Genomic DNA, 27713 nt, shown 5'->3' on the forward strand with positions numbered 1-27713 from the left:
GTAAGCTCAATCGGTCCATTTATGGACTGAAGCAAGCTTCAAGATCTTGGAACATCCGGTTTAATGAAGTAATCCAGTCATATGGATTTATTCAAAGTCCGGATGAGTCTTGTGTATATAAGAAGTGTAACGGAAACATGGTGACATTTCTTGTACTATACGTAGATGATATTTTGTTAATTGGCAACAATGTCAAGGTATTATCAGACGTAAGGGTATGGTTGTCTAAACAATTTGATATGAAGGACTTAGGAGAGTGTGCACACATTCTTGGGATCAAAGTAATAAGGGATCGCAAGAAAAGAATATTGTGTCTGTCCCAAGCTTTATATATAGATACAATCCTTGCTCATTTTAGCATACAGGATTCCAAGAAAGGTTTCTTACCTTTTAGGCATGGAATAGCTCTATCTAAAGAGATGTCTCCTAAGACATCAAAGGAGATAAGAGTGAAGGTTCCTTATGCCTCATTTGTAGGAAGCCTTATATATGCAATGCTATATAGAGATATTTTTGTTTCTGCTGGGCATGGTCAATGAGATATGAAATAAGACAAACATGAGGATGTAAAGCATATATTAAAATACCGAGAAGGACTAGAGATTATATGATAGTTTACCAGCAGACGATTTGCTCACATGGGTTACAGTTGATTTCAATCGATAGGGACAACGGAAGTCTACATCGCTATGTGTTTACTTTAGGAGGTGGAGTCATTTCATGGAGGTGTTAAGCGAAATCGTTTGGACTCAACCATGGGCGGAGTATGTGACCTCCGAGGCGATTAAAGCGGTTTGGCTCAGGAACTTTCTAAAGGACTTAGATGTGATTCCTGGTTTGCCCAAAATCATCACAATTTATTATGATAATAGCGGTGCAGTTGCAAACTCGAAGGAACCACGAGCTCATAAGGCAAGTAAACATATAGAGCGCAAGTACCACCTGATACGAGATATCGTGAAGCGAGGAGAAGTTGTCATCGCCAATATTGCATCAATGGCGGATCTTTTCACTAAGGCCCTTCCGGCGAAAGCTTTCGATCGGCATGTGGAGGGAATGAGAATCAGATGTATGGTAGAAGATATGGCAGCTTAGTCATTAGTATAAGTGGGAGATTGTTGGAGTGTATACTAAAAGCCTAAGCTTTTGTAAACATTTATGTTAAATAAAGAATCACATTTGGTCAATTTATCTACATTTGTTTGTAGTTGTTCAATTAATTTATATTGTATATAACATAGTATGTGGTGTCACATATAGAAGATGATGTTATCAGTACCTTATAAATTATAAACAGTAGCTCACGACCAAAATAGAAAGGAACAAACCATTGGAATGTCGTAGTGTAATTAGGAATTAGTTTATCTTGACTATATAATTACACTAGTACACTTAGAGTGTATTGAGTAGGACCATTTGAGGTTGTTTCTTTTATACTGACTTTATAAAGGAACAAATACCTCAGTTATTATGGAAGCGTGTGCTCTTAATCCTAATATAATAACAAGCACATATATTTGATATTTATTTCTTTAATTTATCAATGGGTGAGATTTAGTTCGATGAATCAATAAACCCGATAAGTTGGGAAATGATATCACTTATAATGTGTGTTGTTGATTATAGAAGGAAACTGTGTCCTAGAGATACTAGGTTGATAATGTCCCCAAGATGAGCTCATAAGGATTGTCATGTTAAACCCTGCAGGTGGACTTAGTCCGACATGACGATAAGGTTGAGTGGTACTACTCTTGGACTAAGATATTAATTAAATGAGTTGTCAGTAACTCACTTAATTAGTGGACATCCGATATCTTAAACACAGGGAGACTAACACACTCATAATAAGAAGGAGCCCAAAAATGTAATTTGGGATTGGTGCGGTAGTTCAATAATAGTTCTCTAGTGGAATGAATTATTATTGATAAAATTAAGTTGTGTGTTCGGGGCGAACACGGGATGCTTAATTTTATCGGGAGACCAAAACCAATTCCTCCTCTCGGTCCCTATCGTAGCCTCTTATTTATAGAGTACTATATCCACCTATACCCACCTTCTATACCCACCTAAAGGGGCCGGCCAAGCTAGCTTGGAATCAAGCTAGGGCCGGCCTAAGCATGGTTTAGGGTGGCCGGCCCTAGCTTAAACCCAAGCTAGAGGGGGCCGCCCATAATTAAATTAAAAAAATTTTAATTTCAATTTTTATTATGTGGAAGATAAAATTTATTACAGAGAATTAAAATTAAAATATCTCTCTTTAAAGGATCTACAAAAGATTAAAAGAAAGAGATTAGATCTCTTTCCTTATTTGTAGATTGGAAAGATATTTTATTTTTCTCTTTGAAAATTATTCACATGATTGAAAATTAAAATTATAGAAAATTCTTTTTATCAACCATGAAGGAATTTTAAAGGAAAATTTTATTTTTTAAAATTTCCAAAGACAAATAAGGAAGTTTTAATTGTTGATTAAAAATTTACTTATTTGTTCTCCATGAGGTGGCCGACCACAATTCAATTAATTAGGAAATTTTATTTATTTTTTCTTAATTAATTGTTGTCAAGGAAATTAAGGAAATTTTATTGTAATTAAATTTCCTAATTTACCAAGGCTAAGGAATATAAAAGAATGGGTGGGGTGCCTTCATGGGTAACAACCTCTATTATTTCTCTCCTTTTCCTTGGTGTTGTGGCCGGTTATCATCCTCTCCCTCTCTTCCTCTTGTGGTGGCCGAATCCTTCATCTCCCTTGGAGCTCTTGTGGTGGCCGGATACTACTTGGAGAAGAAGAAGAAGAAGGAGAGAAAGCTTGCATCCCTTGGAGCTTGGTTGGTGTTTTGTTCTTCATCCTTGGTAAAACTTCCTTGTTGTGGCCGAACCTAGCTAGGAGGAGAAGAAGGTGATTGGTGGTTTCTTATCTCGGAAGATTGTTGCCCACATAACGTCCGAGGTTAGAAGAGGAATACGGTAGAAGATCAAGAGGTCTTTCTAGAAGGTATAACTAGTAATTTTTCCTTTCCGCATTATACTAGTTATTTATGGAAATAATACCAAATACAAGAGACTTACGATTCTAGTATTTCGAATATGTTTTTCGATGTTGTGTTCTTTTGTTTTATTTTTCCTTGTGATTTGATTGTTCTTTTCGGTTAACCTAAAGTTATTTTAGGAAATTAAATATTAGCTTTCCATAAAAGGTTTTGTCTAGTCGGTGGTGGTTGCTCCCATATCCAAGAAGGCCGTGTGCCTCGCCACGTCAGTACTGGGAACCAATTATGGAAATTAATATTTAATGGAATTAGTAACTTAAGGTGATTTGGGTCGAACGTGTTAAGTTCCGCAGGAGACCCAAATCAAAACCTAAAAGAACGAATAGATTAAGTTTTGGATCAAACGTGTTAAGTTCCGCAGGCGATCCAAAATTTAATTTAAAAGAACACATGGTAGCTAGGAAAATGTTCAGACCTTTGTACAAAATTTTTGTATAGTGGAACCTCTAGGTTTTTCGAGTAGCAACCAACACTTGCCTGAAGGGGTGATGTACATATTTGGCCTGAATCCGATCAGGACCCCCCTCCTGAGCGGCTTCGGTAAGAATTTTACTTGTGCATTCGCTTTGATTGCTAACTGATTTTCTCCTTTTTCCTTTGCAGCGGACATTGTCATGGAATCCGTGATGGTCGGAATTTTGAAGAGGAAAGCGGCGACGCTTGAGGCCGCAGCTGCCAAGGAGATGGAGGCGCTTGGCATTCAGCCGGTCGGCTCCAACGAAGGGGAGAGCGACACGAATGCGGGGGATTCGGCCGTTCAGGCTTCTATCCCGGAGCCGGCGGTTGGCATAACTTCTGTCCGAGGGCCTTCCGCCCGGGAGGAAGGCTCTGCTCAGGAGGAAGAGCGCCATCTTCGACAAAAGAGGCACCGAGCGGAGACACCACTTCGCTCGGCTACTTCCGCGGTCCAGCCATCCGAACGGACCACCGCCGATTCTCGCGGCAAAGCCCCAGTGGTGGAGGCAATCTCGTCCGATCAGACCCTATCCCAACTGGACGCGTCCGCAGACCCCCTCGAGGCTATTCCTGTCAGCGCCCTTCCGCCTGCTCCCCGCCGAGTCGAACGTTCGGCGATTTTGTCCCAGTTTTCTGTGCCGGCTTCCGATCCTTCCCCAGCCTCCGCTCAGACGACTCCCGGTCGGCACCGTACCATCAGGGTTGCGCCCGAGCACATGATCACCATGAAGGGGCCCCTAGTTGAAATGTGGGCCGACGCTCGGGCACGCGTCGCAATGATTCCTCTCAGCAATCTGGCCAATAGCCATATGCAACAAGCCACTGGGGTAAGTATGTTTTCTTTGAAGTCTTTTATGCATTCTTTCCGATCGGCCACTAACAATCTTGCTTATGTCAGATATGGGTGGAGGAGATCGCGATCTCCAATCGTCTGGCTATGGTGGACGAGGAGCTAAAGAGGCTAAAGGCTTCGGGCGGCCCGCTCGGCTCTCAAGGCCCCTCATACGCCGAGCTGCAGAAAGAGCTCAAAAAGACCCAAGACCTGTTGGCGGCTAATCAAAAAAAAGACGGCCGATCATGCCCATACTCTAGCCGAACTCGAGTGACAGGTCAAATCACGGGACCGCAAAATAAGCCTGGCAACCGAGCGGAAAAACACGGCTATTGCCGATCTGGAGAAGAAGAATGTCGAGGCTCGGGGCCTGGAGCAACGGGTTAAGGAGCTGATGGAGCAGCTGGACGGTGAGAGGGCGAGCCGCTCGGCCGAGGCAACTAAACAAAAAGATGAACTGAAGACGTTGCAGGAGTCTCTCGAAGCTTTCCAAGTCGCCTTCAAGGAATACCAAGAGGCGGAACCTCGCCGAGTCGCAACCCTGAGGCTGAGTTACATCCGCTCGACCGAATTTTCTGAAAAAGTGTGCGAGCGGATGTATAATGCCTTTGAGCTCGCCATCACCGCTACAACGGACTACCTAAAGTCCAAAGCTCAACTTCCCGACTCCACAACTATCCCGGCCGAAGACTATGTGGCACTTCTCTCCTCCATCCTGAATACCATTTATGAATTTCTCGAGTAGTGCTCCTTGTAACCCTTTCGATCGGCCTTAGGGGCCTACATTGTAATGAAGATATGTCGTATTTTCAGCAACTTAATCTTTTTCTTATGTCTTTTGATCGGCTTGCAAATTACTACTGTTCGCGTCTCTCTCTTCTTTCTTTTTCGTTAATCGTTTCACGAAGTATTTTACATAACCGGGCCGCTCGTCTGAACGCACCCCACTTCTCTAAATGGGATTCCCGTTAAATGTTCACGAAGTACCTTTGGTTATTTGGCCGATTGGCCAAACAACTCAGAAGCCGACCTCTTTATTGTCTTCTTCCGACCGGAGGGTTTATAGTCGCCGGTGCGACTCTCGATATTTAACGTCGGAGCTCGACGGTTATTTCGACCGGAGGGTTTATAGTCGTCGGTGTGACTCTCGATATTTAACGTCGGAGCTCGACGGTCTTCTGCCCGGAGGGTTTATAGTCGCCGGTTCGACTCTCGATATTTAACGTCGGAGCTCGACGGTCTTCCGGCCGGAGGGTTTATAGTCGCCGGTTCGACTCTTGATATTTAACTTCGGAGCTCGACGATTCTTCCGACCGGAGGGTTTATAGTCGCCGGTGCGACTCTCGATATTCAACGTCGGAGCTCGACGGTTCTTTCGACCGGAGGGTTTATAGTCGCCGGTGCGACTCTCGATATTTATCGTCGAAGCTCGACGGTTCTTCCGATTCGGCTGACGATGCCCTATACTTGCGCTAATTTTCCGATTTTTACTCCTGCATTTCAAGTATACAGCCGAACGGAAAGTATACAACATACATTACATTGGCGCACCTTTCACCCTGCCCGGTAAGGCTGGAGGTGGTTCGTGCTCCATGGTCGATCTAGTTGTCGTCCGTCTTCATCTTTCAGATAATAAGCACCCGAGCGGAGCTTTTCAATGACTTTGAAGGGGTCCGATGAAATGGAACCGTGGTAGGCGGTGCTTCCGCTCGGCCTCCTAACGCTGACGTTGCTTGTTGCTCCAGCCGCTCGGCTTGTGCATTCTGTTTCCGTTGCTCCACGAGCTTAGCTGCTCTTGCCTCGATTAGAGCGTCGAGCTCCTCCTGGGAGAGCATCACGGTGTGCAGTCGTCCAGTTTCGTCCATCTCTTCCACTCGGATGCAGGTGCATTCCCACAGACGACGCTAATTTGATCTTGTCCGAACGCTGAATCGATGGACGCTGGACACGTGGCGCTCTTCGAACTGATGATGACGTGGATTTCTGACCGACCGTATGGATCTCCGGCGAACCTGCAAGGAAGTCGGGCGGGGAAGGGGTTCCCGGCGACGACCCTCCGATGCTCAAGTCAGGCAAGAGGAAGACAATGAAGTGGCTTCGAAGATGCGAGATCGCGTGATTGCGTACCTCCGGCGAAGTCTGAGGGCTCTTATATAGAGCTGCGGAGAGGCTTGCGCACACCTACCGAGGCATACACGTGTCATATACCATACCTTAGCATGAGCTTGCTAGAGGAGCATGCCTAACACCATACTGCTACAGTCTGAGCACCTTTCTGATGGGACAACAGAACCTTCCGTCGTACGATTCTGCGTATGGCCTGGTCGTCGAATATGCCTGCTGTCAGAAGATGATGTTCCCCAATGTCCTCTTGTCCTTGTCTCCTTTTTCCCTGAGGCGAGCGTTTGTCCGCTCGGCAGACATCGATCCGACCGGGCGTAGGTATCGGTCCGACCGGGTGCTAGGCTGAGACTGTTCCTTCACTGTATTGATGCTTTACGCCTCGGCCGAGCGGGCTGCCCGCTCGGCCCGGCGACCTTGTTCACCATGAGCGTCGGAAACCCGACTCCCCGTCGGGTTGTCTTTGATTCCGCTTGGACCCTTTCGGCCGGTTGGCCCTACTCTTCTCCGATCGGTCGTTTGACTTTTGACCTCCATGTGACGTTGACTCCCCTCAAAGGGGGTCCCCGACCTTACTGCCGGATCATCAGGTAATTTGGATACTTGCCCACCTTTGACGACCTCCGGATGATCTTTAATCGTTTGTTCTAATCCAAATTATAATTCAATAGGGACGATGAATTTATGAAAAGATCACAAATTATAATTCAATAGGGACGATGAATTTATGAAAAGATTACAATTAATTATAACTGGATCATAAGAGTGGATCATTTTCTGATCTATGTTTTTTTTGGACCAAGAGACTTGTTCCCTATCGGCGGTGGCTGGGACTGGGAGGCTTCGCCAAGAGGAAGGCGCGGTGGAGTGAGACTGAGATATTCTCATTCTGAACTGGGCATCTTCTCATGCTGGGGGTGAAAGGCGGGAAAATCAAATTGTTCGATTCTGGTGTTCCACTAGATCATTATAATGTACATTAACAGAGGCCAATAGACCATATACAGACGAAGGAAAGAGCGCAATTATTGGCATATTAAATTGTACCACAGGTACGCCGTAACTCATCCCCTTCTGCTTTGCGCCGTCTGTAAAAAGGCCTCCTGCAGGAGAAACCGCTGCGGATCGCTTGGATTCCACAACTGACTAAAACCTAGAAGGCTAGAGATCTCTTCATTTCTACGAATTCTTTGAGTGACACCTCCGTTGGCGATCTAGTGTTTGTCCTTCGGATCATCCGCCATGGCTTTGCCCCCGGAGCGAGTTGTACAAGAGGTCGGCAAGAGCCTTGCCCGACCTCGCCTCGGCAAGGATGCTTTGGTGAAGCTACTTAAGGTAACTCCGGGTTCCTAAGCGCCGAGATAAATCAAATCTCTATCGATCTCCGTGTTTTATTCCCGTTTCCTGATTTTGGATCGATTTGTCTAAGCTCCAAGTTCTTCCATGGCTTCTGTCGAGTTGTTCTATCCCAACGTGGTTTCCATTTCACTGTCAATAATGAGTTTCATCGGTGCACCTTTTGTAACCTAGTAGCATTAACTTGTAATCTAAGTTTTATTTTATAAGATTGGAACCCTGTAAATGTGATTCGGTGAAATGCGCTTTCTCGTCTCCATTATTTCTTACATCGTGAATGTAGTGACTAAATTAGTGATGGTTGATGTACTCCTCCCATCGCAGACCATAGTAAAATTTGAGCAGATATCAGTGATGGTATGGGTACTTTGTAATTTCCATGATCTCATGGTATATGTTGTGCAAACTTGTAAGAGACAATTGTTTCCTTGTGACTGATTCGCATCCATGTTAGCAGTATCTTCGATTGTTACATTGAGCTAAGGCAAACACACTATAAGAAGTGAGAACTGCCGGCAGGATATGTAATTTGGTGTACTGTGCTACTTGCTTGGCACAATGCTCACTCTAGCAACACCAGGAGTATCAACAGTTGATGAGTTGACTGCTATTAACACTTGCAGTAACTCTTGTTGTGGTTTTCTGGACTTGTAATTTCTTCTTGTGAGAGAAATTGGAAATTAAGGCAAGAGGGATTTCATTAGTTAAATGAAATAGAACTTGAAGATGAAGAATGATGCCTCTGGCAGTCTGGCTATATGGATTGCTCTCTTTTGTTAAACCTAGATATAAATAAATATGAACTGGTGGGAAATTAGTTAATTTTAGCAATCTAAGTTATGGTGATATAATATGCTTATTGCTTTCTAGCTTAATCTCGTACAACACAAATATGTTTGAAGTTAAAACCTTCATACTTGAATTTGCTGTTTCTTTCTTCCTTGCTCTTTCACTTGATGTTCAAGCAACAAAGAAAAAGATGGAACTATAAAGGTTTGTTTAATGATGGCAGGAGGCAGTGGGTTAATGTTGTTACTTTGTTATTTGAAGTAGTTATGTGCTTTGTTAAAGACCCATACAACTATTTGAATTGGGATGTCTCTTACATCATTGTCACTTCTCTTGACATCCATCAGTTGGAGAATGCTACCACAAATCAATACCCTTGTCCCATCTTGAACATGATCAATTAGTCTGTCTCTATGAACTTGAACTATTACTTGGTAGAACTATCCCTTTGCGTCACTCGATTCATTTGTAAAGAAGAGTCAACTAGTGTTGTTTTGCCATAACCCATGTCTCTTTGTTTTTGCACCTTTGTAAAGAAGATGGGAACCAATAACACACATCTCTCGGGAGAATGACCTTAGGGCTCTCTATTCAGCAGTGCAGCTTACACATGCAATCACTAGGAGTTTCTCTCAAGAGTCATTGTCATCTGTCCTCATCAACCTTTGAACTTGTCAAGTTGTTTACTGTACCAATTGAAACACATACTGTCATCTTCCCTAAGTCTCTTCATACACTTGTTGTCATTGACTCACTGTCTCCCTCCCTTTCACCACATTCTCTTAGAATTAGAGCCTTTATGGATCATGCCCCATATGTTGATCGAGTATGAATTAGCCCTAGATGAGGTCCAACCTATTAGGAACTTGTCCAAGTGAGGAAAAAGTGGAAAAAGGAGAATTGCTAATAAAAAGGAAAAGAGCATGCCCACTCAAAGTTAGAGTGTGCAATTAACTTAAATTTAAAGCATTAATTATAATGAAGAATTTTAGAAAACAAATATTATCTTTTGAGATAAGTTGAATAAAAATCCAAGAAGAAAGGAATATTAATGCATATATAGTTAATGAGATAAAAATGGGTGGTAAAAATTTGAAAAAGCTTCTCTTGTGCAAATTTTGTGTCCTCATTTAGAATAAAAAGAAAAAAAATATAGACTCTGGCTGTGGTACAATTCATAATTTATGAATCAAAGAGTTAGACTACTAAGGAATAACACAGAATAATGTTATTGTTGCAGAGATGGGAATATTATGATGGACGTATCTAGTTATATGATATAGAAATGCTAATATTTGAGAGTTACTAAACAACATTTTCATAGGTGATAAAATTAGAGAACATAGGTTAAGATAGTATAAAAATGTTTAAAGGCGATGAGGTGATTTTGTAATTCGAAGACTATCTTTATTTAGAAGAGGAGTCAAGGAAGAAGAATATATGAAATTTTTTAATATTGTCACCAACTTTGTCCTTTGAAGTTACAATCTTGAAGATTATCACCAACTTCAGCCTCCAGCATTGTCCATCTATCAGTTGTTACTTTAGTATTCAGTTGCTTCATCCTTATGATCACTAGGTTTTTTTATAATTCTTTTAATTTTTGTGTTGCATAAGCAACAAGATGAGTATAGATGATGTCAATGCTCCAGTTTGTGGGCAGTATTAAGAAACATTTGACTTAATAGTTTATAGTTGTTTGTATTACGAATTTAGTCTCACATTGGCTATTTAGTTATTGGTTGTTGTATTTGTGTCCTACAAATATGGTGCAATAGTTTTCTAAAATAATAATTTTTCTTTCACTTCTCACTCTTCGTGATCATATTTTTACTGCACTTTTACCCTATTTGATAGTTGATCAGTGTAGTTCTTGGAGTAGCCTTTTCCATTCAGGCATCTTTTTAATGATATTTATTGTATTTTCTTCTTTAAGTTCTTGGGGGTCGCAACTGGAGCCAATTCTGGAGTGGGGACTCTTGACTGCTTCACATTGTTTTTTATTTGCATGTTTTTGCTGACTAATCTTGATTTCTTGTTTTTTGTTCTCTCTTTTTGTGCAGGATGCAGAAGTTGCCTTATCTAAGTTGAATCAGTCTTCTTCTTTACAGATATCTCTAGGACCATTAACTAATTCTCTTTCTCACATAAATTTACTTCAGCATAAAGATAAAGAAGTTAAATTACTGGTTGCTGTATGTTTAAGTGAAATTATGAGGATTTTGGCACCTAATGCTCCTTTTACTGATGAAATATTTAAGGTAATAATCTTTTCTCAAGTTCAGCCTTTAAGTTTTTTTTTTTTTTTTGAAATTCATAACTGCTTGTAGATGCATATTTTTTCTCGATGGGTGGTTTGGCTTTTAGATTTTACAGTAATTGATATTAATGTTCTTGAATGAGAACCTATGATATGGCTACTAGAAATTTTGAAAATTTTATTGCTTTCTAATTCAACCTCACTGTGAATTTTAATTGCATTTTGCAGCATGTTTTTAGGCTTATTATTGACACCTTCATGGACTTGGTTGATACTGCTAGTCCATATTTTACGAGGAGGACAAAGATACTGGAGAGTGTTGCCACTTTGAAATGTTGTGTGATAATGTTGGATATTGATTGCGAGGATTTAGTTCTGGATATGTTCAAAGTTATTTTCTCTGTTATCAGGTTTGACTTCTTGTTCCTGACAATTCTCTAACTGAACTGCATCCTCAAAAGTTGTAAGTTAAATATACATTTAGAACACTATTTTGATGTTAGCTATAAACACCTATTTTCACTATTCTTTTTCTTGAGACTTGAGAGTTGAAGTTAGAATGCAACATTTGCTTTAGTCCAGTTTATCCACAGCTTTAGTGATTGAAAAATGATGCCTTATTCAAGATTTGTAATTAATTGGAATTTGATTGTGGAGAAATTTAATTAGACTGGTACTAGCAGGTTTTAGTCTAGCACATATTGTTGTTTTACATTAATGTTGTTGGGAATTCATTTGGGTCATTAAAATACAGTAAGATGTGGTAGATGGTACTAAGGTCGAATAACCTAAATAATTTTCCTTTTTAATAAGAGCTGCTAATTCCTAGGGCCTCTCATTCATTGCATGCTTTTTGGTTTTTTTTTTGTTTTACCTTTGCATTCTGTAATTTGCATCCCAACAAGGTGAACTTGACTACTTAGGGTATCACATCCCTGTCATGTAGTCAATGTATTTTTATTCTCTTGCACACACATTTGTGTTCTTCTTCTAGGCCATCTCTTTGCATTTGGGTTCTTTCTCTTGTGACTAAGTAACAGATCATGTGATCATAAAATGTCACCCTTGTCCTCAAGCTTGTCTGCAGTGTTTTGTTCCCCAAGTATTATTTTTTTTTAACTTCTAGGTGCATCTATCCATTTGGTTCTTGCCTCTTGCTTCTAGCGCTTAGGTTAATCATAGAATTCTATAGGTTTCTTTCAATATGCTTTTGCATTTGTGTGCTCATACTTGTAGGTTGCTATTGTTAGCAATGGGTTAGACATTGTGAAATTTTGACTATCTATAACTGTATCTATTAAGGAATGCAATATTTGTATCCATCCTATGCAAGTCACAAATTTGTATTTTTTTACTCATACACAACCATACTTGCTATGTGCATTATTCGACTGATACACATCACATATTATGGATATAATTATCTATTTGATTAAATTTGTTAGGTCCAGAGTAAGTTCTCCTAGGTTGTGCATAATTTGTCTAGATGCCCTTGTGCTAGCTGTGGTGCATAGGTACTAGACAATTCATTACACAACATTAATTGGCTCTATAGATGTTTATCCCGCAAACATAATAACAACGGTGACACAATGCATAGAATGATAAAACTGTATTATTTTATAATGGAATATACAATCTTCAATTTAATTTGACCAGTAGAGGAGTTTTATAAGCTTGGATGAGATAGCTATTATCTCTGGTGCACAAGTTGATGCCAACTTGCTGTTTGTCTAGATTGTAACTATAAGCTGATTATGAATCTGTTTCTTCATCCTTTTTTATTGCTTTTGCATATGTTCTTTTGTTGTTTTACCAAACACTTAGTGTTGTTTTACATTTATGTAAAAGTTAGTTACTTTATAATCTTCTCAACATCTATCCTTAGCCTATCTTTTGGAAACTGAAGGCAATTGTTTGATAATAGAGGTTAATTGGTAGGAGTTCTTTTGAAATACTTATGTAAAAATATGCTGTCATAAATATTTTAAATTTCTTGATTTATGTACATTATGTAGACTAGCTGATTTTTAGGTTGAGCTTTGTCTTCAATGAAAAGCTTGTGTATGAGGCAGTACCTTGGCACCAAATGAGGCATACATTTACTCAAACCTAACCTGACTACCCAGTGAATGATTATGGTGGATTGGCTGGTAAAGTTCACTTAATGTTCATCACCTGATAACCTTAAATATTCACCTATGTGATTGTTTTCTTGAATTTTTTAATGGTGCCGGATAGCTTTCTGTTTTGCATATATGATACTAAGTTTTTACCTTTGTGAATTCCTGTGTTTGACGTGTAATGATCTGGTTACATTGCTTATCTAAGCTATAACTGTTATTGTTTAGACACGGTCATCAAAGAAGCTTGTTCCAAGCTATGCTGTCAATTATGACACTTCTTATAGAGGAGAAAGTTACCCAACCACTCCTGGAGATCATTTTGCGACAACTGGTGAAGACTGAGAAGGTTCTTGTTTTTGTTTTTTGTTATCAGTTGCGATACTCATGCAAAATCTTGGTGTTATGTAAATTCAGAAAGTTTGTTTATTGCTTGCATTACAATCAGTTATCAACTTCTGTTAACTACTTATTAGCAGGGAGCATCCTTTCGGCTTGCTGTTTCATTGATACAGAACTGTGCTGGAAAGCTGGAGCCATCAATTTGTAGTTTTTTAACATCTTGCAATTTTGAAAATGATACATGTGAAATTATTTTGGAGATATTTCAATGCGCCCCACAGATTCTCACCAGCATCATCCCAAACTTGACCCAAGAACTACTAGTATGTAGCTAGAGTTATTATAATTCCTTTTTATTATGTATTCTTGCATCAGAAGGCATCTCAATTGTTGTTTTTAACAGACTGAGCAGGTGGATATTCGTTTGCGTGCTGTTCGTTTAGTTGGAAACCTTCTTGCCAAATCTGAGCTCCGTTTTGGCCAGACATACTATGCATTCTTTGTTGAATTCTTAAACAGATTCTCTGATAAATCTACAGAAATCCGGATTGCCACAATAGAGTGTGCTAGAGAATGTTACATGGCTCATCCCTTTGGCAAGGAAGCACATGATATTCTCTGTGAGGCATTCACATTTTTGTTAAGTTCTGATATTGTACTCTTTCTTTAGAATTTTTTGAATCTTGTTTACTTGCTTGCAGCTGCGCTTGAAGGAAGATTGCTTGATTTTGATGATAAAGTGAGATTAGCAGCTGTCTTTGCAGTTTGTTATCTTGCTAAATCTAATTTGACATGTTTTCCATCTGAGATTGTACTGCAAGCTGTGGAAAGGCTTCGTGATAAAAAGGTAACTAGGTTTTTGGTTTCTTCAAATAAGTATCTAAGCATCATGATAAAAAGAAGACTAGCTTTTGGTTTCTGCAAGTATCTATTTCTTTTCTTTTTTTCTGTTTCTTTGCAGGTTTCTGTTAGAAAGAAAGTATTAGATGAGCTATTGGTGTTATACCATGCATACTGCAACAAATGTTCTGAAGGATTACTTACACTCAATGATCACTATGAACAAATTCCCTGCAAAATTTTTGGCTTTTGCTTTGAGAAGGATTGCAAGGAGTTCAGGTTAGTCTTTTCTCTTTAAATAATTGATTTAGATCTGTCATAGAGGCACTGAGATGTGACTAATTCTGCAGTCAACACAACCTTGAACAAATCCTTGCAGATGGCATGTTTCCAGCATCACTTTCTGTAAAAGAGAGGATAAAACATTGGATTACTTTTTTTTCAATGTTGAAGTTGCCTCACAGAAAGGCTTTAAAATCTATCTTACATAAGAAATGGAGGTATGATAATATTCTTCTGTTTAACTTAATGCTCACAATCAGTCTTTTTTAATATATTTTTTAAAATTTTTAAATTTTAATTTGTTGCTTTTCCAGGTTTCAGGTGGACCTAAAAGAATATTTGAGTCTACGAGATAAAGAAAAGGTATTTGATTCTCTGCTGTATTCAAGATAGTAACTTTTTAAGTCCATCTATATGCATATACATAGTATGGTTTGAGATACTAGCATGTATTGGCTGGAACTTGTTAGTAGAACAAATGATAGTACCATGGTTTAAAGTGCTGTGCCGAAACGGGTGAAACATCTCGTTCCGTCCAACGATTGGCACTTGCACGACCTCGGCACTAGACCTGCAACAACTGTGATGTGTTGCACGACCTCGTGGTCGCAGCGGAGGGGTCGCATGTCCCCGTGGTCGTAGCAGAGGGGTCGCTTGACCCTGCAACAAAAGCAGAGAGGTTGCATAACTCTTTCGTTGTCGTCGCGGAGGCGTCGCGCGACCTTGGGGCCGTTGCAGAGGGGTCGAACGACCACTTTGGTCGCGCCGGAGGAGTTACGCAATCTCCGTGACCATGGCTGAAGGGTCGCGCAACCCCGCGGTAGTGTCGAAGTCGCGCGAGCTCGCAAGTGGTGTAGGATTTCGTATTTTTTTAATTAAACTTAGGTTAATTATTTTAATAAATTCCTAGCTATGATGGAAATAATCTAAAGAGGTTTTATTAAACTCTAATAAAATTATCTAATTAATTTTATATTTCATTTATTTTAATTTAAAAATTATAATAAAATTTTTATTTATTTATTTATCTATTTTCATATCTTTTTCTTTTTTTAAAGATTATTTTTATATTGTTTATTTTTTAAATATTTATGTTAAATATTTTATTTTTAATTAATATATTTTATATTTAAAAAATATCGAAATTATATCGGCACGACACGATATGATACCGAAATTGTATCGTTTCGGTCCAGAATCGAAACCTCGACACGGGTAAAAATTTTAAACCTTCGATAGTATTGGATGGACTGAATGATTTGGTACACATTGATGTCTTTTTCCTACAAATATTCCTTGTTTTCATTATGGCTTAGTGTTCAGCACTGTACCATTTATAGACTGTTCAGATTGGTATGGATCTGGCTATCAAAGCCTTTTATTCTTAGAGTTTATTAAATTCTAGTGGCTCTTCTTTGAGTTTCCCCCTCAAAAAGGCATTGAAGCCTTGCACAAGGTGTTTATTTCCATTTTGGTAGAATTTCAATAACACTCTGTTTGAGGTTTGTTCTATGATTACTTTTATCCAATTGTCAAGTGTGGGATATAGTCTCTCAATCGTTGTTTCTATTTATGTTCTTTATTAATCAATTTTACAAACACTCAAGAGGAAGGCTTCAAATGTTATTTTATGCCCATTTTGAAGATGCCCTTGTATATGACCTGGATATGCAAATACTAAATAGTAGTATACTCTCAAAAAACACTATTAAAAAAGTAAGGAACATTCCTATATTGAAGTGCACTTTCTAGTTTGCAAGATGGAAATGCCTAATCATGTAACCAAGACTCATCAATTATAGAGGATAGGAATGGCAATTTCCTCTTAATCCGATGGAAAATCCGATATCCAACCCGAATGGAGGAGGGTATGAAGGGAATTTTTAGACCCGATTAAATAATCGTGTATGGGTATTTTAGAGTTGGGTATGGAGGCAAATATGGTAAAATCCTATCCATATATATATATATATATATATATATATAAGTCTCATTTTTTATTGGGAAAGAAAAAACTTTTGCTCGCTTCTTGTCTCCGGAAAAAAACTTTTTTGCCTCTTTACCCAATCACCATCATGGATCTCATTTTCTTTTTCTCGAGAAATCCTCACCCGATCGAAGGAGCGAGAGATGAGGAAGAGCAGACGAGTACTAGAATTTAATAAATTTTCATAAGGTTATTGCAATATTTTTTTTTTTAAAAAAGAGAATAGTAGGAAGCCCGGATAAAGGAGGAGGGTTGCGTTAGGTTGCCAGCCAGCGTCAAACTATGGCAAATATTTCATGAATGAATCCATTAAACTATTGTGCTAATGCTAGGTTGTTTCCCGGAAGGAACGCGTTGCAGGGTTCGACTGTAACGTCTCGGCAAGGACCGCTACATCTCCAGAACTCGGGTGTAGTGATAAATATGCAAGAGTTCGCGTTACAGGGTCCGATTGTAACGTCTCAGCAAGGACCGCTACATCTCCATGAGAACTTGGGTATAGTGTTAAATAGGCAAGAGTTCTCACACCATAGGTTAGATAAGAACAAATATGATAGGAAAACTAATAATCTAAGATTTGGAACATGGAACATAGGAACTCTCACTGGTAAATCAATAGAGGTAGTAGATATGATGATTAGGAGAAAAATTAATATTTTGTGTGTACAAGAGACAAAATGGACAGGTGAGAAGGCAAAGATGATAGAGAACTCGGGTTTTAAGTTATGGTACACTGGAAAGAGTAGAACAAGAAATGGAGTGGGTATTATTGTAGATAGTTTGTTAAAGGATGAAGTTGTAAGAGTAGTTAGAAAAGGGGATAGAATTATAGCCCTTAAGATAATAGTGGCGAAAGAAACTATGAACATAATTAGCGTATATGCACCACAAGTAGGATTAGATGAAGCTACTAAATTAAGGTTTTGGGAGGACTTAGATGAAATATTACAAAATATTTCACCAAATGAAAGGATTTTAATAGGAGGGCATATCGGAGTGAAAAATGAGGAATATGAGAGAGTACATGGGAGCTATGGGTTTGGAACGAGGAATGAGGAAGGGAAAACTATATTAGATTTTGCGATAGCATATGACCTTATATTAGCTAATACGTTTTTTAAGAAAAGAGAAGAACACTTAGTCACATTCAAAAGTGGGAATAATAAATCGCAAATTGACTTTCTTATGGTTAGGAAGAAGGATAGAAAGATTTGTAAAGATTGCAAAGTCATCCCTGGAGAAAGCTTAACTACCCAACATAGGGTAGTAGTGTTGGATATACGCCTTAAACATAGTATCAATAGAAAGAAAATATATACAATTCCTAGAATTAAGTGGTGGAAGTTAAAGGATGGGAAGCAATATATATTTAAGGAGAAGATAGAAGTACAAGCATTAGGTGAAATATATGATGACTCTAATACAACATGGGATAAGATGGTATCAAAGTTAAAAATAGTAGCTAAGAGTGTCCTCGGTGAGTCAAAGGGGCATGCACCGCTAAGTAAAGAATCTTGGTGGTGGAATGAGAAAGTACAAGAGAAAGTGAAGGAAAAACGAATAGCTTATAAGCAATTATATATTTATAAGAATGAGGAAAACTTAAAAAAATATACAATGGCTAAGAAAGAAGCTAAGAAAGTGGTGAGTGAAGCAAAAAATGAAACTTTTGAACGGTTATATCAAAAATTGGATACAAAAGAAGGGGAAAGAGACATTTATAGAATAGCTAAAGTGAGAGAAAGAAAAACAAGAGATCTTAGTTAAATAAAATGTATTAAAGATGAATGTAATAGGGTATTAGTAAGCGATGGAGAAATAAAAGAGCGGTGGAATAGGTATTTTCATCAATTTTTTAATGAAGGTTTAGGAGACCAACTTAACTTGGGTAATTTAATTAGGTCAAATGAGCATAGAAATTTTAATTTTTATCGTAGAATTCAAACTTCAGAAGTAAAACAAACTTTAAATGAGATGCACAATGGAAAAGTCATTGGATCGGATGATATTCCGATAGAGGTGTGGGTGCTTAGGGAAACAAGGTATTGAATGACTTACAAAATTATTTAACATGATATTGAAAACAAAAAATGCCTGATCAATGGAGGTAAGTACTCTAGTTCCTTATATAAGAATAAGGGAGACGTATAAAATTATGCAAACTATAGGGGTATTAAACTAATGAGTCATACCATGAAACTTTGGAAAAAGTAATAGAAAAAGATTAATTTGGGTTCATGCCTGGAAGGTCGACAATAGAAGCTATACATCTTCTTAGACAATTAATTGAAAAATATCGGGAGCAAAAACAAGATCAACACATGGTATTCATTGACTTAGAAAAAGCTTATGATAGAGTCCCAAGAGAAATTATATGGAGAATTTTAGAAAAGAGAGGTGTTAGCGTAACATATATTGAACTAATTAAGAATATGTATGAGGATGTAACGACCAGAGTAAAGACTTCAAGCGGAGTAATTGAAGTATTTCCAATAAAGATGGGGTTACATCAAGGATCAACTCTAAGTCCCTATCTTTTACACTAATTATGGATGAACTCACTGCGCACATTCAAGACACAAAACCGTGATGCATGTTGTTTACAGATGATATTATTTTGGTAGATGAGACACGTGAAGGAGTAAATGCTAAGCTAGAATCTTGGAGGGAAACACTAGAAGGGAAAGGTTTTAAGCTTAGTAGATTAAAAACAGAATATATGGAATTTAAGTTTAGCAATATTAGAAGTAATGAAACAATTGTTAAGATAGGAGAGGACGAGTTGCCTGGAATCGAGCGATTTAAATATTTAGGATCATTTTTACAAAATGATGGAGGGATTGAGAGAGATGTCTTACATAGAATACAAGCAGGATGGGTGAAATGAAGGGGAGCGTCGAGTGTTTTATGTGACCGTAAAGTACCTCTTAAACTTAAAGGTAAGTTCTATAAAACCGCAGTTAGACTTGCTATGTTATATGGAGCTGAATGTTGGGTTATGACTCGAGCACACGAGCAGAAGATGAGAGTTGCAGAGATGAGGATGTTAAGGTAGATGTGTGGACATACAAAGATGGACAAAATAAGAAATGAGAGCATTAGAGAGAAAGTCGGAGTTGCATCTATTGAGGGAAAACTCCGAGAGACACGTTTAAGATGGTACGAACATGTACTTAGACGACCAATAAATGCTCCAGTTAGGCGATGTGAAACTATGATAAATAACATATCAAACGAGGAAGAGGAAGACAAAAAATGACTTGGTTAGCAACAATAAAACAAGATAAAATATATTTAAATATAGATGATGATATAATAGGAGATAGAGCTCAATGGCGTAAAAGGATTCATACAGCCGACCCCACCTAGTGGGAAAAGGCTTGGTTGTTGTTGTTGTTGTTGTAAAAAAGAGAATTGTAGGGAGTATATGGATACCCAATCCTTTGATATGGGGATGGGGATGAAAGTTAAATACTCGTGGATATGGAGATGAGTATGAGGATATATATAATAGACGGGGATGGATACAGAGGATATGAAATCTGACTTAAATCCTACCCATTGCCATCCCTAATAAAGGGAGTTCAGAGGAGATGAATTTAGGAAGTATTCAATTACATTGAATTAGTTAGGTATAAGGGCTGCTATTTCATCTTTTTGGTTGGAGGTTGAGAGTTATTTGAAGTTCTATCAAGAGTGAACAGTTATCTGTTCCTGCTAATCTAAGGAAGCATAAATGATTTAACATAATGCAGAGTGGTCAGTTTTCTGTTTCTCATTTGATTGGGTTGAGAATTTGTATCAGTGTGTTATGATGAGCCACTTAGATTGAATAATTGATCCCTTAATTTATCTGGTTAAATAGCAGTTTGCTTATCTGTGTCTATAAACCCTCGTGATTAGCCTATGTTATGTTTTTGAGGAGAATATGGATTACATGTACAAGTGCTGTCTGCATACGTTATACCATTATGTACAAATTCTTAGCATACTGTCATTTGCATATGTTTTTCAAAATTTTGCAAATCAGCACAATTTCTAATTTTGAACATTGATATCTTAATCGGTTATCAATTACCAATGTGTACTTTTTTTTATTTGAATACTATGGCATATAAAGTATATGTGATATATAATATTGGCTTCAAAATCATGGTAAAGTGTTATCATGTTTCTTCAACTTCATTTTTTATTATGCATTTTGATTGTCTCAACTATGGCTACATGACTCATAGTCCTTGATGTTTGTTTTCATGGAGAAATTAAGTAGTTGTTTTGTACATGAATTGCAGGAAATTACTTCAGAAGATGCTTGCAACAGGATATTGTTATTGCATATGAAGATGTCCTCTAGTTTCTCTGATCCTTCTAAAGCTGTTGAGTGCTTCCAAAAATTGCAACAAATGAAGGATAATAATATTTTTAAGATATTGCTTGCATTGGCTGATGAATATGTATCTCCTTCAGCTATTCATTCTATTCATGTAAGAAATGTGGCTTTCAACTATCATTTGTTACTTTGTGTGATGCATCCATCTGTCTTTGCTCTTAAAATTTTCTTTTGTCATCTAGAATAGTTAGATATTGTATTAGAAGGACTCATGTCTTTCTAATGCTGCAAATTTGTTAAAAGTTAAAAAGAACCTCAATTTTCTTATATTTAATGCAGTTGATAGTACTTTTAGTTTGTTCACTGTTTAGCATAGGTTCTGCTAGCCATTTGTTTAGCAATGTGGCTCTAATTTGTTTTTCCAGTGTCCTTGGTTGATGTGCTAGAATTGTGTATTGATATGACAAATCACTTACAATGGATTGTGTAGCTCAATGTTTGTGAGGACATAAAAGCTGATAACAATTATCAGGGTAATTCTAATTGTGTTGAATAACCTTAATTGACTATATTGAGTGTAGCTGTCTTCATTGGTATGATTGGGTAGTTTGTAATTCAGTTGTAGAGGGATTCACCTAATAAATTCCTAATCAATTAACTTACCTTGAACATAAAAAAGTCAATAATTATGCAAAAAAAGGAATGTTGGTTGAGATTAAGAGAAAATTCGTGATAATTAGGCTTTGGTAACTTATATCCATTCTTGGTTTTAAGAAAAAGAGGTTTTTAATGGATGTTAGTTGTCATTTTTTGTATTATTTAACTAATACAATTGATTTTGAAGTTTGTTTCTCTTAAACATTTTGAAAATTCTATGAGTATTTGTAGATTGCATTCTGTTTTCACTATTGATTGTTTTTAACAATTCAGCTTAAGTCAAATGGGTCTCTGTAATGTCTTTCCTGAGCTAGATCAAAGAAACTGCAATCTTCACTTGTGTGTAATCTATAATTGTGATAGAATAAGATCCCAATAAAATAAATGGTAAATGCATACCTTAGAACAAATGCTACCTAAAATGGATTAATTATGATGTTAAGGCCTTACTTGCAGCTTCTCTTTATAGATTCCATTTCAAAACTCTATAATCACTTCAATGGGTACAACCACTTAATGTCCAAAACAACATGGACAAGGAAGGTTATCAAAACAACACGATTTTAATATAACCTGGAGGATTGACTCAAAATCCATATTTATCTCTCTTTTTTCTATTGTTCTAATGCACTAAAGGAATCTTATGGAAAATTCAATGAATTAAGGGAGGAAATATTTACTTTTAACCCCTGACTACTTGTTGAGCATGCACGGTTTCACAAGGTGATTTCAGGTTATAGATTATTTGTCTATTTTATGCACCTAGATGGTGGGCAAGACACCTTAGTCAGGGGCCTATGCTGGATAATATTAAATTAAAATTAATTAATAGTAAGATTAAAAATGAATGTTCTATATATCTAACAAAATGTATTATGGTATGAAATTTCAAATCATGGCTCACTTTTTATTTTCCAGGACAAAAACTATAAAAAAATTCCTCGTTATATTTCTTATCATCATCTTCCTTATAATTATGTTGGTTTGACATCATTAATGTAAAATCTTATGATTTATGTTTTTTTTCTACTTACTACTAATAATTATATAAATGCTTATTCTTCTAGTTTTGTATTCTTTCAATAGAATACCAATTTATGCTCTATAGTGATTTATTAATAATGATGTGTTCTTCAAGTCTTATTATTATTATTTTTAAACCTCTGTTTGTTTATAGGTTTCTCTTCTTAAGAAGATTGGGGATAAGCATCCATATTGTGATTTTTTCAATACACTCTCTAGAAAGTGTTCATATTCAATATTCACCGCTGAACATGTACATTGTATTTTGGAAGCTATTATATCTGAAAAAGACAATCAATCTAAAGTTATGCATGCCTCTTTAGATCTTCTAATTGTAAGTACTCTTGCTTTTCTATACTTCTTAGATCCAATTTTTGTTGTTTGAATTTTCTAGCCGTTCAAACCAAGACATGTTAACTATGAGATTCATCATTACCATCTAATCTAGTTTGTCACAGCTATTTGGGTTTGGCTATAAGAATTTTATCCCTCAGTTGAATTCAAGATTTGGTACTTTTATCTATAAGATTTATATCCGGATGTTTCACAATCTATCATGGCAAAGAATTTACTTAACTACAAATGTTAAGACATCATTCTAGAGTCAAGAATCATAAATATGCCTCCGGATGCTATTTAGGATGTTTGCAATATGTGTTTTTTTAGCTTTTGTAGGCATGACTATTTAACGACAGATTATGGCTATAAGTGCAATAGCATGTAGGATCACCATTCAAACCTTGACCTCTTTAATTGTGGAATTTGTTAACTGCTGTCTATTGCTAACTCCAATGTATGCCCCTTGGTGGATTTAGTGTTTACAAATTCAATATGAGTAGGATGACCAGTGAAACATTGAGCTCCTTAATTGTGGATTTTGTTGTCTGTCGTCTCTTAATCGATTCTTACCATGGATTTGGTACAAAGTAAATGGTAAGTTTAAAAAACTAAAAATTGCATTTTGATAATTATTATTACTGTGTGTGTGTCTATTTTCAAATTCAATATGAGTAGGATGACCACTGAAACATTGAGCTCCTTAATTGCGGATTTTGTTTTCTATTGTCTCTTAATTGATTCTTACCATGGATTTGGTACAAAATAAATGGTAAGTTTAAAAAACTAAAAATTGCATTTTGATAATTATTTCTACTCTGCGTGTGCGTGTGTGTATTTATGTGTGTGTCTATTTACAAATTCAATATGAGTAGGATCACCACTGAAACATTGAGCTCCTTAATTGTGGATTTTGTTGTCTGTCGCCTCTTAATTGATTCTTACCATGGATTTGGTATAAAGTAAATGGTAAGTTTAAAAAACTAAAAATTGCATCTTGATAATTATTGTTACTGTGTGTGTGCGCGTGCGTGTGTGCGACTGCATGGGAATTGCAAAATGCATGACTACATTATACTGCATATGAGAGACCATATGATGCAGAAGCATTCCTTATGGCATCCTATTTCTTGGTATGTGCACATGTAATTTTGCTTCACAAATTCTTAAACAATCATGTAGGTCATTCTATCCATATTTCCCATGTTGATAAGAGGAGCAGAAGAATTCCTGCTGAAGTTATTCTCCATGGGGACTGCAATGTATAATGAAAAGGCTCTTCAGATTTTATCAACAGCAGGTCAACATATTTCTGTAGAACTCAGGTAACAAACATGAAGCACTGTCTGCAGTCATGTAATGCGAGTTTTTCCACCTTTTTTACTGCCTAGATCTCGTTGCAGTAGCAGAAAAAAAGTTCCTCTTCCCAAGTAATAAAATAACAAATGTAACTGGGATTGACAGTCCATTTGAACATATTGTTTCTAGATAAATCTTTTTATCTACTTTAACAGTTTTGTCTTTATGGGCTTCTATAAGTAGAGATCTGTTTATGTTTCTAATGCTCACATCCTTGGTTTGTTATTTTTGTAATTAAAAAATTGTAGAGGTCTTTTGATCCTATTCTATGAAGTTTCCTGGCCACTCATCCACATTACTAAACCATATTAAAAGCATAATTTCTAATACTAGTACTGCTGTTAACATTGATGGGTACATTGCATGAACTAAGATGTTGCCTTGTGCTGTGGCATTGACCATTCCAGCAAAGATCTGAGACACAGTGAGAAGATGGAATCATATACTATTGCTTCTCAAGTTCTTCTCCATCTTGAAAAGCTGGTGTTAGGGATTCCTCTATCAGATCCCTTGTAATGGTAGATCATTGTGAAAAGTGTGAGAAGTGTTATTAGGAGTTCTTTCAGTTCCTCTTGATCATTTGTTGCATTCTTATGTTGTTCTTCTGCTAATAAATATTTTTAAGAGTGACAATGTTCCATTCCTTCTCTTGTTGATTTCTTCTTCTCAACGCCAATAACACTTGTCTTATTACATTGATACAACAATGAGACCCACATTTAGTTCGAGGGCCAATACCTTAGATCGAAATGGTACTTCAAAATTTGATACATTGTAATATACTCCTTGGCTTTTCAGATAATTAGTGCAGTATGCTATAAATAATTATTATAATGAATTATCGTTATTCATTGTTTTACATATTGGTTTCTCAGAGATGTTAATGTTATTGAGGCATCTTTTTAAGTTCCACAAATTATTAGTGACATAAATTCTTTTTGTAAGAGTTTGGAATATGGCGTTAGATATTACAGATGCATAAGAATCATAAGCCCAATCATATTACAAATGTGGTAAAATCAATTCTACTTGAGTTCGAAGTAGAAGTGAAACATAAGAGTTGTTGGTGGAACTAGTTTAAAGAAGACATGTTGAAATGATTTATAACTTGAAGAAATTAGAAGAGCTTGACTAAGTTTAAGCAGTTGTTTAACTTTAATTGTCTTAAGTGAATTTAATATTTTGGTTTTCTAATTACCATTTTTTCAATATTGAAAAAAGATTTTTAGAAAAGTGCAATTTGTCATATTTCCCTAATTGCATTTTCATTATTTCTATTCTATGCTTTATGCTTCTAATGTTTAAATTTTGATATTCATATAAGTAGTTTGTTCCAATTTTAGCTATTGATATCTATTAACTTCTTAATAGTCGCCTAGTGTGGTTTTGTTAGGGGACCTCATCAAATACCCAACATGTGGTCCTTTCAGATGTGTGATTTTAGAAGCCATCCAAGCTGTTGGTTGGTCCTAGGAAGATCTTACTGGTTTCACTGTACAAAAATTTTGTACAAGTGTCGAACCTTTTCCTAAACAACCTATTGTGTTCTTTAGAAGTTAAATTAGGAATCGTAAACGGAACTTAACATTATTAAATCCAAATTTAACTTATTTGTTCTTAATGGTTTAGATTTGGATTGCAAGCGGAACTTAACACTATTGATCCAAATCAACCTATGTTATAAATTCAATTAAATATTAATTTTCAAAATCGGCTTCCAGGACTGCATGACGAGACACATGACCTTCTTGGGTATGGGAGCATCCACCATTGCCTAGACAAAACCTTTTAAGGAAAGCTAATATTTAATTTCCTTATATAACTCTAGGTTTAACCAAAAAGAATAATTGAATCACAAATTCGAAAAACAAAGAGGAAACACAACTTCGAAACAAATCTGAAAAACTAGAATATAATGTCTCTTGTGTTTGGAATTCTTACAAAGAAAAATAACTAGCATGATGCGGGAAATAATTACTAGTTATACTTTTCCTTTGTATGCTAATAACCTCGAGATCTTCTGCCGTATTCCTCGTCTCGCCTTGGACGTTGTGTGGGCGACGATCCTCCAAGATGAACACCATCCGAAAAGCTCCTCCTCCTTCTAGTATTCGGCCACCAACACCACCAAGGAACCAAAGACAACAAGGGGAAAGGGAAGGGAAGAGATCCGACCACATGAGAGAGAGCACAAGCAAGCGAATAAGAGATGATGCAATCCCTACTTCTCCTCTTCTTCTCCTTCTCTTTGTATCCGACCACACCAAGCAACCACAAGAGGTGGCCGACCCTAGCATGAAGAAAAGCAAGGGTCGACCCTTAGGAGAAGACTTGAAGAGAAGAGAGAAAAGAATAGAATTCTTACATGAGGCCTCTCCTCCCCTTCTTTTATAATACTTGCCCAAGGTAAATAAGGAAAGACTTTTTACAAAAATTAAAATCTTCCTCTTGTTTTTTCTTTTCCCTTTTTATTTTTCCTTTTCTTTCCTCTTGATTGAATCAATCACCAATCATGGATCGATTGGATGATGATTTGACTTACCCCTTGCTTGGGCACTAAGCAAGGGTGGTCGGCCCCTTAAAAAAGAAAGAAAAAATAATTTTTGTAAAATTTTTATAACCTCTTATAAAATTTTACAAGCTCTCTTTTAATTTCCTAAGGTGGATGTTAAAAAAAGGAAAGTTTTAAAAATTAAAATCAAGTTTTAAAATTTAAAACTTCTCTTCTAAAATTTCCTTTTTTAACATGGTTACAAAATTAAAAGATTTAAGATTTAAAACTTCTCTTTCTTTTTTCTAAAACCATGAGGATGGTTTAAAAAGGAAAGTTTTAAAATTTTTAAACTTTCTTTTAAACCATGTGGCCTAATTCAAATAAGAAAAGTTTTATATTTTAAAAACTCTCTTTTAAAACTTGTAGTTTTCTACAAAAAGAAGATTTTAAAAATTCAAAAACACCCCTTAACTTTGAATTATGTAGCCGGCCCCCTTGCACAAAGCAAGGGCCAACCACCTTGAAGGAATTCATGGTCGGCCCTTGACTTGGTCACCAAGCCTTGGGCTGACTCTTCTTGGACACCAAGATGGGCTTTCATTGGATGGACTTGAGGCTTTAATGAGGCTACGACAGGGACCTAGAGGAGAAATTGGTTTTGGCCTTCCGACGAGCTTGAGTATCCTGTGTTTGTCCCAAACACACAACTCAAGTTCATCAATAATAACTCATTCCACTAGAGAGTTATTATTGCACTACCGCACCAATCCTAAATTACATTATGGGCTTCTTCTTATCATGAGCGTGTTACTCTCCTTTTGTTTAAGATAACAAATGTCCACTAATTAAGTAAGTTACTGACAACTTAATTAATATCTAGCTCCAAGAGTAGTACCACTCAATTTCATTGTCATGTCGGACTAAGTCCACCTGCAGGGTTTAACACGACAATTCTTATGAGCTCCTCTTGGGGACATTCTCAACCTAGATAACTAGGACACAATTTTCTTCTATAATCAACAACACACACTATAAGTAATATCATTTCCCAACTTATCGGGCCTATTGATTTATCG

At 37.0% G+C, this 27713-nt stretch overlaps 1 protein-coding gene across 1 annotated transcript in view; it reads left to right on the forward strand.

Moving 5' to 3' along the window:
* The first annotated feature begins 7585 nt into the window (after positions 1-7585).
* LOC121980882 (sister chromatid cohesion protein PDS5 homolog A-A-like) overlaps positions 7586-27713 on the forward strand; it is a 32702-nt gene continuing 12574 nt past the window's right edge. Inside the window, exons 1-13 of the mRNA XM_042533147.1 lie at positions 7586-7794; positions 10668-10865; positions 11093-11274; positions 13216-13336; positions 13467-13652; positions 13733-13949; positions 14031-14176; positions 14291-14448; positions 14520-14669; positions 14766-14814; positions 20731-20922; positions 22603-22782; positions 23967-24109. Coding sequence (XP_042389081.1) covers positions 7702-7794; positions 10668-10865; positions 11093-11274; positions 13216-13336; positions 13467-13652; positions 13733-13949; positions 14031-14176; positions 14291-14448; positions 14520-14669; positions 14766-14814; positions 20731-20922; positions 22603-22782; positions 23967-24109 — 2015 coding nt within the window. The 5' untranslated portion in view covers positions 7586-7701. The remainder of the gene's footprint in view (positions 7795-10667; positions 10866-11092; positions 11275-13215; positions 13337-13466; positions 13653-13732; positions 13950-14030; positions 14177-14290; positions 14449-14519; positions 14670-14765; positions 14815-20730; positions 20923-22602; positions 22783-23966; positions 24110-27713) is intronic.

The sequence above is a fragment of the Zingiber officinale genome, chromosome 5A, assembly GCF_018446385.1.
Source record: "Zingiber officinale cultivar Zhangliang chromosome 5A, Zo_v1.1, whole genome shotgun sequence".
NCBI classification, from domain to species: domain Eukaryota; kingdom Viridiplantae; phylum Streptophyta; class Magnoliopsida; order Zingiberales; family Zingiberaceae; genus Zingiber; species Zingiber officinale.